Source organism: Piliocolobus tephrosceles, chromosome 18, assembly GCF_002776525.5.
Source record: "Piliocolobus tephrosceles isolate RC106 chromosome 18, ASM277652v3, whole genome shotgun sequence".
Lineage (NCBI taxonomy): Eukaryota > Metazoa > Chordata > Mammalia > Primates > Cercopithecidae > Piliocolobus > Piliocolobus tephrosceles.
In genome coordinates, this window is record NC_045451.1 from 32467712 (window position 1) to 32482765 (window position 15054).

Below are 15054 nucleotides of genomic sequence, written 5' to 3' on the forward strand. Positions count from 1 at the left end.
ATACTGTATGTTTCTACTTCTTTGAGATACCTAGAGTAGTCAAATTCATAGAGACAGAAAGTAGAATGGTGTTCCCGGGGGCTGGTGAGGGAAAGTTAGTGTTTAATGGATATGGAGTTTGTTTTGCAAGATGAAGAGCATTCTGGAGATGGGTGGTGGTAATGGTTGCATCACACTATGAATACACTTAATGCCACTGAACTGTACACTTAAAAATGGTTAAAATGGTAAGTATTATATATGTATATACTTTACTACAATATTTGTAAAAGTTAGTATGTTCATCATTCTTTTCGAGTGCTTCCTACATGCTAGGCACCCTGCTAGATTTACATTCAATATCTCATTTAATCTTACAACCATCCTATGAAGCAAGAACTATTATTATTCTCATTTTACAGGCAAGGAAACTGATTATTAAAGCCATTAAGGTTACTGAGTCGTAGAATTTGAACCCAGGTCTGTGAGGGTTAACTGTGAGGCACTGAATAAAGACTGTGAGGCAAGCAGGAACTCTCAAGAATTTAGGAGAGGATGAGGAAATGTGTTTTATTTCAAAGGAAGTGAATGATACTGTTAGAAGTACAAACTAGTTTGACTTTTTTAAAGGACGGTTGGTTAAATACATTTGTTTCTTTGAACACAGGGAAGAGAGTAAAGTGAAATTCAATTTCATTTGTAAAAGTCTTCATTTTATTACAAACAAAATAAGAGACAGAGGCATATTTTAATAAACAATTTTCACATTAATTTGTTTCTATAACGATATATCTTAAATAGTGACCTCAGTTTTCCTAGTAATCATTTTAAGAAACATCAGGTTTTCTTAGAGGTTCATTATTTGCTGCTTTTCTGAGAAAGGCAAACAGTGGAAAGTGTTGGAAGAATGAAATGATTTCCTTGTTATGTGCCACCTAGATTGAACTAGTTCTTGTAAATCTCTGGTCTCGTTCAGATACCTCCATTAATGGGATAAATTTTTCTTTTGCCTTTTTAAAGGGTTTGTCCTTTATTATCTGCTGTACATTTATGCCAGATATTAATATCTCTGTTGATTTTCAAGGTTTATATTGTGTTAAGTATTACTATTCTTAGCCAAATGTAGGTAGGGCCTGTTACTCAGGCAAACATGATTGAAACCTTTTAGATTTCTCCCCCTACGTCTTGGTAATGGATACTTTAGCGTTTACTTTACAGTTACTTTAAAAGCATTTCCTTTTGAGACACTGTAAGCCAGGGTACAGTATTTGTTGGATTTACAATTAATTTGTAAAATCAGTGTGTTTCTTAATACATTGGGTATGGTTAAAGGAGTTTTTATTGTTTGTTTTTAAATAGGAAATTTGTGTTAAAGACGCTGAAGTTGTTTTATGTGGAGGAACCGAAAGCATGAGCCAAGCTCCCTACTATGTCAGAAATGTGCGTTTTGGAATCAAGCTTGGATCAGATGTCGAGGTTGGAACCATAAAAATTTAGAAGAATTAGTTCTTATTAGCATTATATAAGTACTTTTAACAACATACCTTTTTATGGGAGAGAAAACTAATTTTGATACCAATTTTGTTGATGAGGATTGGCAAGATATGAATGATTAGAAGTTTGTAAACTATTTCAAAACTCTGTTTTGGTTGTTAGTTTTGACATTTTTAACCCATATGAAATTTGATTCTATCTCAGCAGACCTCTAGTAGTATAATTATCCTGTGTAAGTGGCCATAAGCATGGGAGAGATGGAGGAAGGGAAGAAGTGGATTAAAAAGATAGACAAAAGAGTGAATTAATCTCCCTACTAAACAATTAGTAATCTGAGTAATTAAATCTTTAATGTGACTTATAGAAGTTTTATTTCTGGGACAATCTCAGAATAGATTTCTTCTTCATCACACAAAACGTCTTTGACTACAGATTATATTGTCCCAAATCAAACAAAAACTGATTTTATCTTTGAGAGCTACAACTTGAGAATGATATTACAATACTGATAAAGAATTATGTTTTCTTCTCATTCCTATGTGAAAGGGCTACTGACATTTTATATTTTTTAGCATTTTCAATAGTAATGTTTGACTTATACTGTTCACCCAGTTTCTCACCTGACCTTTTTGAAAGTTGAAAGGAATGAGACTTAAGAGAATCTATGCGGATTTTAGCCACGAAACACATTTGAGATAACCTTTATAAAGACAAGTCACTGAGTCAAACGTTGATGAGGCAGCAAAGTGGGACACACTTAGCAGAGACTCTAACTACTTGAATAATAATTAACAACCTTTCTGTGACTCTGAGAACCTGTCCCAAATTCTTTTCAGCCTCATAGTAACTGATAGAACCAGCTATTCCTGTCACTGAGGCACAGGATGAAAAAGATATACTCTTTATTACAGAACTCAGGGCTGGTTTACAAAGGTGGCTATAAGAAAACATTGCATGAAGACTCATTGTCAGGTTTTCTACAAAATATGACCTTGAGGATTTAGTTTTTGATTATAGGGTAACTTCTGTGATCTCACCATGCATATCTAGTCCTGTTGGCTGTTCTTAGACCCATATTTAGAGAGGGACAGGGAATGTGTGCATTTTATTGTGTGACATTGAATGTTTTCAAAAACATTGCATGTTTTTAGAACATATCCTAGAGCTGAATAGGAATATGAAAATAGTAAATGGTTATCAGAAAGTCTTAATTTTACTTTTGTTTATTGAAAGTGTTATTTAAATTTAAAGAACTTATATTACTTTTAAAAGGTAATGCCTTAACAAGTCACTTTATTAATGTCTTTTAATAGCTGGAAGATTCTTTATGGGCGGGATTAACAGATCAGCATGTCCAGCTCCCCATGGCAATGACTGCAGAGAATCTTGCTGTAAAACACAAAATAAGCAGAGAAGAATGTGACAAATATGCCCTGCAGTCACAGCAGAGATGGAAAGCTGGTGAGTGAAATTGGAAAATATCAGTATCTGTAGAATAAATATCTATAGGAAATATTTTCATCATTTCTATTATGGTTATATAATATTTACAAATCATACCTTTAAGAATTATTACATCTTTTCATTATTTGTTTTTAGATGATTAGATATTAATTATTGCAAAATCAACTGGGAATTTCTGTTTTGAAAAAGTTAATACTACTTAAAAAGTGGTATTGCTACTTGACCCTAGATGGACCCTTGAATTTTGTGCTGAACTGGTCCTGTTGTCAGTAGAACATGCTGAGGAATATAAATACACTCTGTCAGAGGTGATAGCTCACTGTGGAAACTGGAATATAGAGGATGTCCTCTCCCACAAGCCATATCATAATCATAAGAAGGGGTAATGTGTTTGGAAAAGACCCACTGGGTCTTTTATGCTTTCCTTCTCCCACTCCTAATTAAGAATCATTTCGGAGACTTAGAACTAGTCTGAGACTCTAGTTAGAGTGCCCTGGTGTAGCACAGCAGGTTGCTATAGCGCCAGTCCAAAACAGGCAATGTGACAGCAGTTCAAGAAATGTGATATTTTAAAAATTAAACTGTTAAAGCAAGTGGAAACGCTTATTTAGGAGTATTAAATGCTTGAAGTAATGAGGATAAAGTCCAACTTAGCATTTCAGAAGGGTAAGTGGAATCCAACTCCTCGGTGTTTTTTTAGTTATATGTTCATAGTAGAAGAGGATTGGTCTGGAAGTCAAGAGTTATCAGTTCTGTTTCTACTTCTACCATGCACAAGTTATCAAGCTCAGTCAAATCATTTATTCACTGAACCTCTGTAAAATAGAGATAACAATATTTGCCTTCCCTATTTATCTAATAAGGTTGTTGTAAAACCACATAAGGGCATATAAAGAAAGTATTTTGCCAATTGTAAAGTGATACCAAATTAGGTTAGTATGATTCCTGACCCTGTTTCTGAAGCTGTAGATTACTACGGTACATTCTAGTCAGTGGAGGTCAAAGTAGGTAAGATGTTTTACTTATAATTATATTAGTGATTGCTCCCATAATTTCTTCGGGTTGCCTATCACTGTTAAGTTTGTTAAATTACTTTGTGGCATAGATAACTTGGTAACTTTTAATTGCTTATCTCACCAAAAGAAGTTTAAAAGGGGCATTAAATCCACTTAGTGCCTTTACGTCTGTAGCTAACAGACAAATGCTGCTAACACTCTTAGCAGTACCTGGTTAAAAAAAAATGGTGGTGAAAAAATTAAAATATAATTAATTTTTAAAAATATAATTTTTAAAAGATGCAAAATGCATCTACATAAACACATGATGGTATCATGAATCCTCCAATATGGAAGATAAGTTGTGTAAGTAAATAGTAAAGACTCAGGCTGAGTGCGGTGGCTCACATCTGTAATCCCATAACTTTGGGAGGCAAGGAGGGCGAATAATGAGGTCATGAGTTTGAGACCAGCGTGGCCAACATGGTGAAACCCTGTCTTTACTAAAAATATAAAAAAATTAGCCGGGCATGGTGGTGAGCGCTTATAATCCCAGCTACTGGGGAGGCTGAGGCAGGAGAATCACTTGAACCCGGGAGGCGGAGGTTGCAGTGAGCTGAGACTGTGCCATTGCACTCTAGCCCGGGCGACAATGCAAGACTCCACCTTAAAAATAAATACATAATAAAGACTCAATTTTAAAGTAGAATGTGAGGAAAGGGTAGATCAGAAATTGAATATGTTTGACTTATTTTCATGTTTCTTTTATTCTTATGATAGTCTTTCTACTATTTTTCAGCTAATGATGCTGGCTACTTTAATGATGAAGTGGCACCAATTGAAGTGAAGACAAAGAAAGGAAAACAGACAATGCAGGTAGATGAGCATGCTCGGCCCCAAACCACCCTGGAACAGTTACAGAAACTTCCTCCAGTATTCAAGAAAGATGGAACTGTCACTGCAGGGAACGCATCGGTTGGTATCACCACACAGATTAGCTTCAATTCTTCCTGATGTGTTCAACGCAAGATAATCATGAAGTATCTTGTAAATACTTTTTATGCCAGTCTTTAGTTGTTTAGCTTAAACTAATAGTGTTCCATATTCAATCAATTTAGGTTTTCATAGTCCCACACAAAATCTTTTCATATTTATATAATACTCTTCTGATTTCTTAGGTTTTTCAGAACTAAGACATTTCAGAAACAAATCTAACTGGCTTATTTTGGTTTTCAAACTTTTTTTTCTCATGCATACAGTTCATCATATTTTTTCTTACATCTACTCACATCTAGAAAGAAGTTTTTCCTTGACACCCTTTTCCTTTTTCTTTAGTAAAGTTGTGTTCTGTACCTTAAAAAATCTCCTTCATCCACCAGAGTACCACTTTTCTAGTTGTATCTCAGATTGTGCACTGGCTTCCTATGTACTGCCATATTCCTGATACTACTACTCTATTAGTTCAAACCTTGATTAACTGGATTATTTTAGCCTTTAGTTATTCTAGTATTTTTATTTTCAAGGGGATAGCTGATGGTGCTGGAGCTGTTATCATAGCTAGTGAAGATGCTGTTAAGAAGCATAACTTCACACCACTGGCAAGAATTGTGGGCTACTTTGTATCTGGATGTGATCCCTCTATCATGGGTATTGGTAAGTTTGTAGTAAAACAAACCGGTTCTATAATATTTCTGGAGATAAGTCTTCTTTGGCATTTAGAGTCCTGAAAAAGTAGACATACCAAGGTCACCTGTAGAGAAAAGAAGATTGGTGATCAGTTTAAATAAAAAATCTTTATGAAGAACTATCCTAGACACAATAGAAAAACCAAGACCGTGTAAACTCCATGGAGGAAGTAATCATATCTTAGTGTCCATCTGAGATTTAAAAAATCAACACACAGTAATCATATCTTATCGTTCCTTTGAGAGTTTAGAAATCAACACACAGAAAATAACAGAAATAATCGAAACAGAAACGTGATCCTGACAAGATAAAATAAATTATGAGATGGGAGAAATCCTGGGGTGAAATAGAGAAGGCTATGTGGAGAAGGTGGTACCGCAGCTCCTTGCTGGTTGTTTTACACACAATGAAAGTACCTCATTCAGTCTTCCCACGTCTCCAGTAAGGGAGACTTCTTTGTGAATGAGAAAATTGAGGCTTAGGGAGGTTGTCTTGTAAGGTTCCAAATCAGTAAGTGACGGCCGGGGTATGAATCCAAGTCTCTCTGAAATCAAGTGCTCTCTTCACTGTGAGTTAGTTAAACGCATAGTTTCAGGAAGTCAAAATAATATTCCTCTTGCTCAGGTGAGTATTAGCAAAATAAAGACTTATAAATAATTATTTAGATTGGTAAAGTACTAGCTGGAAAAAATTTGGAACTCTATTGCTGGATGCACTCCTAGGAACCACACATGATGCTGAATTTTAATAGTTCCTGTCATTCTCTGGGGGAACAGGGAACCAATTAGGTGCCTCACTTGGCAAAATAAAATTTGGTGCTCAGTAACTTTGATCTATCCCACCTACATATAACCTCCCACTCTAAGGAAAAGCCTGCACTAGGGCATAGATTTCAGATTGTTTAGCCCTTTTTTGAGTAACTCAATTGTTTTGAGGTAGGTTCCAAGAGAGAAGGAGGAGAACCTGTTACCAACCTGCCATCTCAGAGATCCTTCAGTGTAAGCCTACGGGTTCTACTTGAACAATACCACTTACACTGATTTGGGATTAATACTCAACCATATTTGCTGCCATGTCCCTTAGAGAAGACTCTGTATCTCTGTATAGAATTCCTAAGAAAGCTGGCATGTTCATAGCTTGTCATCTCTCACTATGTGTCTCAAATTCATGTCAGCAAGAACTGCAAGATATTTTGACACCTGTGAAAAGTCAATCTTAGAAGCTTATTAGCTTTCGGCTATCCACTATTGGCAAAACATAACTTTTGTCTTAGAAATGGAAGGTGGTGGAAAAATTAAACATCCATATGTTGTTATGGCATTTATTATTTTGATATCTAGGGCAGTGGTTCCCAACCCCAGATGATTGTCAAAATCCACTCCTAATCCCACACCTTTAGATTTTGTTTCAGTAGGTTCAGAGTGGAGCCCAAGAGCAGAGTTGGATTTTGGTTTTTTGTTTTGTTTTGTTATTTTTTGACACAGAGTCACTTAGTCACCCAGGCTGGAGTGCAGTGGCGTGATCTCAGCTCACTACAACCTCTGCCTCCCGGGTTCAAGTGATTCTCCTGCCTCAGCCTCCCCAGTAGCTGGGATTACAGGTGCCCGCCACCACGCGTGGCTAATTTCTGTATTTTTAATAGAGACAGTTTCACCACATTGGCCAGGCTGGTCTCAAACTCCTGACCTCAGGTGATCCACCCACCTCAGCCTCCCAAAGTGCTGGGATTATAGGCGTGAGCCACCACGCCCAGCACAAGAGCAGAGTTTTTTTTGTTTTTTTTTTCCCATACACCTAGATGCTTTTGATGATCAAACAAATGTATGTGACATGGGTTGGTTATTTTATACTTCCTTTACAGTTTAACCGTATTTAATAGGTTCTGATAGATTAGCATAGCCAGTGAGCAAAGAAAGGGTTGTTTTCCTTCCTTCTGTTCCTGGGCCTGAATATTTGCCCTAAAATACAAAGAATGCCACTGTGGTAGGACTGTCATTTTTCCTCAGGGCTTGAACAGAGCTGTACATTGCAGGTGTCCCACAGTATCAGCTGCCTCCTTCATCTAGAAGCTTGCCTGTCACTTGTGTGTAGTGATGGGATTAAACAAGGTAACTACTTGAGTATCAACTGGTTTGTTAATCTAACTTACAAGAATAGTGGTCCTCAGTCCTATGATTACCTAACGACTAGCAATCCTTAGCCCTGCAGAATAGCTGCAGACCAAAAAAAAGTGGGGGAAAGCCATGACTTGAAGAGAATAGTAGTGTTCTGAGGAAGTACACAGCTATAGAAAGACAGCACTCCCTGGAATTCCTCAGGGGTGGCAATGGTAGAGGGTGGTGGGTGGAACTTTGAGCCTCTTCAGCTGGAGCAGTTCTGGCATTATCTATTACTTGGCTTCCTTATGCAGAAAGAATTCTGATGCTTAAAGAGAAAAAGGTTGAAAACCAATTCAGAGCATTATTGATGAATAGCTTGATGCCCAGAGAGATGCACAAAGTTGCACAGCTATTAGTGACAGGAAACGGGACTAGAAATAAGGTCTCCTTTTCCTAACAAGAATACTAAACCTTCTTGAGGCCCAGTAAATAACAGTGGTCTGGGAAGAGTCCTTTAAAAATCAAGTTATGGCCTACCATATTGTTACGGTGGATTCTGAGTTAAAGTGAACATACCGAGTCATGCTTGCTGTGTTGTTTATGCAGACAAGGAAGTATGTACAGTGGTCTGAACATTGTCCACCTTTTATGTGTCTGTCACCACTGTTGGCTACTTCATCCCCTGACCAGGCTGGATAACTGATGCTTTACTACTGAATACCCATCTCATTTTCACATTTTCATGCGTTAGACATACAAAGAGAATCTGGAATTGGATCCTGTAGTAAATCAGTAGCCACATGAAACTGGCATTTTAAATTGCATTAAAATGCATTACCTGGATAGTCCTAATCAATAAGCACACGGTTTGTTGTCCACAGAGCATTTTGACTGCGTGACAAAATAAATATTATATTTAGGTTTCATTATACCTTTCTTGTAAATACTGATTTTCCATTTTATAAGGTAAAATGCTTGTGAAACTTGATGCTGAATATTTGACTACTTGCATTCAGCAGAACATACCACATATTTTTCTTTGTAGACATTTTTGGCAGTTTCATTCTTTAAGAACAAATAGAAAAGTAGATAATCTTCTCTACCCAAATTTTTTACCTTTTGGAAAAATATATGGATCTACTTAAATTATGAGCAATATTAAACTCTCATTAGATCATCAGAAATCTGGGAGCTAAAGTTTATTTCAGAAGTCTTATTAGATGGAGTTGCATTTCTTAAATTAGAAGTTATGTTTTATTTAAATTTTCTGCCTACCCCTGGAGTTGTAAACATCACCTTACTTGATAAAACCTTCCCTGAAGTGCCTCGTAGTTTCCCAACTCTCTGTACCATGTGGCGATACTGCTAATATTTCTTACCTTTTATCCAAATGGCCTGAAAATTCACAGTGTAGCCACAGTAACTTCTGTGCTATGAATGCATATGGCTTGGATCCCAGGAGAGCACTCAGTCTGCCTTGTTCTTTGATATCAATTATAATCTATTAATATAACCGACTGTAAAATCCCATATATAATTCCTTTGGCTGTTTTAAATCTTAAAGCTGTTTATGGTAGAATTTTCCATGTAATTCTCTTATCTGCAGTTTGAATGTATAAACAACTTTTCACCTTGGTTCCAGTTTATTTTTATTATTATTATTATTTTTTTTTTAAGAGACGGGGTCTTGCTGTGTTGCCAGGCTGGTCTTGAACTCCTGGCCTAAAGTGATCCTCCCACCTCAGCCTCCCCAAGTACTAAGATTACAGGCATGAGCCACCGTGCCTGGGCCCTTTTTCTGCCTCTTTATTATCACTTCATTTAATAGGTACTGTCAAGATAGTAAGGTTTGTGGCTACTAATAATTGCTGTGTTATTTCTTCCTTACTTGGAAAGGAGAAGCTTGATACATAAATATAAGGTGACATTTATTTCTATATTTTTATAGAAGATTTTTATTATATAGGTCCTGTCCCTGCTATCAGTGGGGCACTGAAGAAAGCAGGACTGAGTCTTAAGGACATGGATTTGGTAGAGGTAAGTGTTCTTTCTTTTTTTACAACATGAATAAACCATGTACTTTTATAGCATAAATGACTTTAATTTGGTCTCATTGCTCTTTGAATTTCATTGTAGTTAGTCTTTCCAAATGATGTACATCTAAATAAATAGTACCTTCATTAGATGCCTTGTGTTGATCCTTTTCCCCACCTGGTTAAAATGCTTTACTTTTATTTGAATATTCAAACTGCCTGACTTCTCCTACTAAAGTATAAATTCCTGGAAATTTCTTACTACTGTATAAAACTCTGTTACATTTTAGACTATTAACATTCCTGTTGAATATTATATAAGGTGGGAGAAAAGTAACTTTAACTTAATAAAGTAAAGAAATGTAAAATAATTGACATAATAGAAAAGCCATATCTAGTACCAAATCTACAAGTTTCTTGCCCTTCTCCCCAAATAGAGCCCCCTCCCTTAAATGTATCTAAATGTATCTTTGGCTTTTATACGATAGTCATAGCTTGATTTCGGATGCCCCTATCATAATTTTTGACACTAGAACTTAAATTTATTGAGTGATTTCTTTTTAAATGTTAGTATTAGCACTAAAGTGTCTTAAGCATTTAGCATAATTAAAAGAAGAGGTGGAGAAACAAAGATGGTTATATACGTTCCACACTTTTGGAGTATCTGAAAATTTTAGGTGATTAAGCATGTGATGTTGGCATTGGGAAATAACTAATAGAACAAAGGAAATCTGACTATATTTAATTCAATAGAGAAGGCGTAGGCACAGGTGTGATTTCCTCTATGATAATCTCTCACATAGGAAACCATGATTTCAGACAAGTGGTTTATCCTTAAATCTCTTCCACTTTTAGTAGATCACAGATGAGAGCCTCAAAGAGGCTGCTTAATTTATTATATTTGTGTCAGCAAATAGGTACCACTAAATTTCTCACTTTAGACTTCACATTTAAAACTATTGAAGTATATCTACTCTAATCATTTGTAAATGTTGTTCATAATCATTTGTAAATGTATACATTCTCAAGGACATAACTCAAAACAGTTTTCCTAGGTTCAGAAGCCTAGTTTCACTACCTATTCTAGGTCTCTTAGTATCTCTTTGAAGATGGCTCTGTAGAGTAGAAAGATAATGGTGGATCTCAGCACAAATGAGGCACCGTCTTGAGAGACCACAGAATATAGTAGGAAAGAGCACAGACTGAATTTTATCCCAACTCTGCAAAAGTTACCTTTCTTAGAATGAGTTTCCTTATCTATAAAGTTCCTGAATTAAGATCATATGATAATACAGTACTATAAACCTGAAGTAAGGTAATTGCAAGTTTGGGTAAGTGTAATATGATACTTTTCATATTATACTGCCACATTTCAACATAGTAACTGTTCCCTTTATGTATGTGGCTTTGAAGCTTTATTCTTTGTTCTGTGTCAGCTTCTTGGAAGGATAGCTTCTAGTACTGCATAATAATAATAATAGCAACCACTTATTGAGTACTTGCCATGTTTCAGGTAATACACTGGGCACTTAATACCCATGATTTTATCTAACCTTGACAGTGACTCTTAGCATGATACCACAGTCACATTTTCACATGCAGAAATGTGAATTTAATAAAGAGTTTAAAGAATATGCACAGGGTCACACCCTAACAAATGATATAGCCAATATTTGAACCATCCATCCAGTTCTAAAACCTGTGGGCTTTCTACAGTATCCCACTGTGTCTGGTATGTGTCAGTTTATGGGATTACTGAGAATTTCCTCTAAGGGATGCATTTGACTAAAATTATTTAGTAAATGCACGCATTTCAAACCTGATAGCTTTATACAGAATGATTGTAGATATAATAACTTTGTGAGGTAATTTAAACAGGAAGAAACAGCAGACTTAGCTATCGATAGGACTCGACCATTCTCATTTAAAAATTAGTTTGTGAGTAAGGATTTTTGTTAGTGCTTTAATTTTTGTTTTAAGGTCAATGAAGCTTTTGCTCCCCAGTACTTGGCTGTTGAGAAGAGTTTGGATCTTGACATAAGTAAAACCAATGTGAATGGAGGAGGCATTGCTTTGGGTCACCCACTGGGAGGATCTGGATCAAGAATTACTGCACACCTGGTTCATGAATTAAGGTACTTGCTAGAAATAGCTGCATTTCAGATTTACTGTTTTTTATAGAAATGCATGGGTTTAGGTTTCCCCAAAACACTCCAACATTTTTCATTCTTCATGTCTCCTGCACTGGCCCTTACCAGGAACAAGTTACTTGGGTAGTGCTTTTCATCTGGTCTCATAGATGAGTCAGTCAGCTTATTAGTGGCTCTGCGCTTAGGAACCAAGCTCTTCCTGTGTGTGTCCAGTCTCTATACACTGTGTGGCCACTCAGCTTGTGTTCACTGCATGAGCAGATAATGAGGCCCTGCTTCTAATGGGACGTATGTTTTAGTGCCAGTTACAGGAGTAAAATAAATTTATTTTAGAAAAGAAAGTAGAGTGAGTACTGATCTAGGTGCCATAATTTATGAAATCTAAGCAAACTGACAATTTGGGTCTGAGCTAAGTTTTTCTTTTCACTGCTTCCAGGGTTCCACAGGAACCTTTTGTGTGTTTGGTACTTTTCAGTTTTGATAGAAGAGCTCCTCCTTCTGGTACTATCTAATTTTGGAACAGTCTGCTCTGTTTGTACAAAAATTGCAAACAAAACCGAGTAAGTCAGGCTGAAAAATTACTCTGACTCCCTGTTAGGCCAGGGGAAATGTGACTCTTATTTCACTTAATGATTCACTGAGTTGAAATAGGTGATTGACACATACAGAAGTTTGACACATACAGAAGTAACTCCTGGATCATTTTCTCAAAGTCATCATCTTAGGAGTGATGAGTACTTTAAAAGAGTCTAATTTTTATGAAAGGGACATGGATAGTTTCTAAATTATCTGCCCTTTCATAGGGACAAACTTTATTAATTACATTCCTTCTAAGGTGCCATGAGGCTCTCACTGTATAAATTAAAGGAGCTGAATGTTCATCCCCTTCCCCAGCTTCCCCTGTTTATCCAGTTACCTCCTCTTCTCACTCCTTTCCCATAACACATGCAAGCTTGTGTATGTGTGTCAGGTCCTCTAACCCTAAATGCACTCATCTCCTTTTTAGTTTGCCTCCCTTTTTTTTTTTTTTTTAATTAAAAATTTTTTCAGCTTTCCAAAGTCTTTTCCTGTTGTAATCATACCAATATTGAGGACTGGGGAAAAGATTGAGCAGATGAGCTGAGTAAGAATGAATAATGCAAATGTGATTGTTATTAGTTCTATTTAATTAATCTAATTTTTAAATTAGAGTAGATTTCAGTCACTGCTTTCTTTTTCAGGCGTCGAGGTGGAAAATATGCCGTTGGATCAGCTTGCATTGGAGGTGGCCAAGGTATTGCTGTCATCATTCAGAGCACAGCCTGAAGAGACCAGTGAGCTCACTGTGACCCACTCTTACTCTGCTTGGCCAGGCCACAGTAAAACAAGTGACCTTCAGAGCAGCTGCCATAAGTGGCCATGCCCTGCCATTGAAACAGCGATTGCATTTGATCAAGCCATGGTGACACAAAAATACATCGATCATGAATAGGAACCCATGCTATAAGTACATTCTGTCAGATTTGTACCAGTGAAATACGATTTCTGAACTAAAGAAGACATTAAAAGAAATTGTATTCTTGCCAAGTAACCACCACTTCTGCCTTAGGTAATATGATTATAAGGAAATCAAATAAATGTTGCCTTAACTTCAGTTAATGTTTTCCTGTCATTGATATTTTTCAAAATGTTAAATTGTGATAAAATACACATTACATAAACCTTACCATCTTAACCCTTTTTTAGCGTATAATTTACTGGCATTAAGTACATTCACATTTTTGTACAAACATCACTACTTTTTATCTACAGAACTTTTTCAATCATCACACACGGAAACGATAACTCCTCATTCCCCCATCCCCTGACAACCACCAGTGTATTTTGTCTCTATCAATTTGATGACTCTAGGTACCTTATAACTGAAATTATAAATATTTGTCCTTTTGTGACTGGCTTATTTTACTTTATATAATGTTCTCAAGATTCATCCACCTTATGTTGTAGCATGTGTCAGAATTTCCTTCTTTTTAAAGGCTGAATAATATTCTGCTGTATGTATAAACCTTACTTCCTTTCTTCTCAGCTTAAGGCCATTTTTCATCCTTTATTTTCTCCCTTTAAAATGCCCCAACACATCCATTGCTTTGTCTGTCTAAGACTGGATATCTAGTAGGGCAAGGCCTTATTCTTGTTAACTTCATGAAAGAGCCATTGGAAATTTTAATTGAGATCAAATTGAATTTATGGGTTATACATTTATTAGGGAAAATTTTTTTCTTTTCTTTTTTTTTTTTTTTTTTTTTGAGATAGCATCTTGCTCTGTCACCCAGGCTGAATTGCAGTGGCACAACCATGGCTCACTGAATAATAGATGTTAAATAATACTAGATAATGTTAAATAATAGTATCATAAGTACCTACACTGTTTCTTCAACTCTTTGCTCATATGGTTTCCTTCATTTGATTAAAAAGTTGGAGTGGCACATACATCCCCCTTTCTGTCATAGAGAGGCAGATGACAAGCGGCCCACCCATGTTTTGGGCTAATGGACTAGTGGCAACAGGCAAGTCCAGCTTTTTCTTGTTTGGGATCCTTACCGAGAAGCAGGCTTCCTCTAGTGTCATAAAAATATTAAAAAATAAAAACTGTATAATTTCTCATAATAAAACAATGTTTTGCAGAACTTTTTTTTACATTTTCTTCTTTTGTTGTAACTTATAATAAACTTTCTCTGTGGGATGAAATGACCAACGCCACATGTTACCATTTTCTAGAAACACTAGTGATCGTTTATCAAGCCTATGAATTTCCAGATGAAGGAGGAATTGTCACCAATTAAATGGCTGAAGCAAGCCCCTTCCCAGGGCATCTCCTGGCACAGGCCTTAAGGTTTATCGCTTTTCCCCATAAAGCTCTTGGATAGCTTTGTTATTCGATTGAGACCTTTCTCCTATTTTCTTTTACATTTGGTTATTGCTAATGAATAGCTTTTGGATGTTATATATCTAGCCAGCTTGCAGAGCCCTTTTATTAATTTGAATCAAGCAGATAGTATCTCATTTATTTTTATTGCCTTTTTGCCTTGGGCTGAGACCACTGGCACAGTACTGGAGGAAATAAAATGTGGTTAATGCTCATATTCGTTACTCACTAAGTTGATGCTTACAGTAG

At 36.3% G+C, this 15054-nt stretch overlaps 1 protein-coding gene across 1 annotated transcript in view; it reads left to right on the forward strand.

The window, feature by feature from the left end:
* Window positions 1–13533, forward strand: part of ACAA2 (acetyl-CoA acyltransferase 2) — a 29101-nt gene extending 15568 nt beyond the window's left edge. Inside the window, exons 4-10 of the mRNA XM_023207572.1 lie at window positions 1339–1455; window positions 2787–2934; window positions 4732–4907; window positions 5456–5585; window positions 9684–9754; window positions 11731–11885; window positions 13121–13533. Of these exons, the coding sequence (XP_023063340.1) occupies window positions 1339–1455; window positions 2787–2934; window positions 4732–4907; window positions 5456–5585; window positions 9684–9754; window positions 11731–11885; window positions 13121–13205 (882 nt within the window). The 3' untranslated portion in view covers window positions 13206–13533. The remainder of the gene's footprint in view (window positions 1–1338; window positions 1456–2786; window positions 2935–4731; window positions 4908–5455; window positions 5586–9683; window positions 9755–11730; window positions 11886–13120) is intronic.
* The last annotated feature ends 1521 nt before the right edge of the window (window positions 13534–15054 follow it).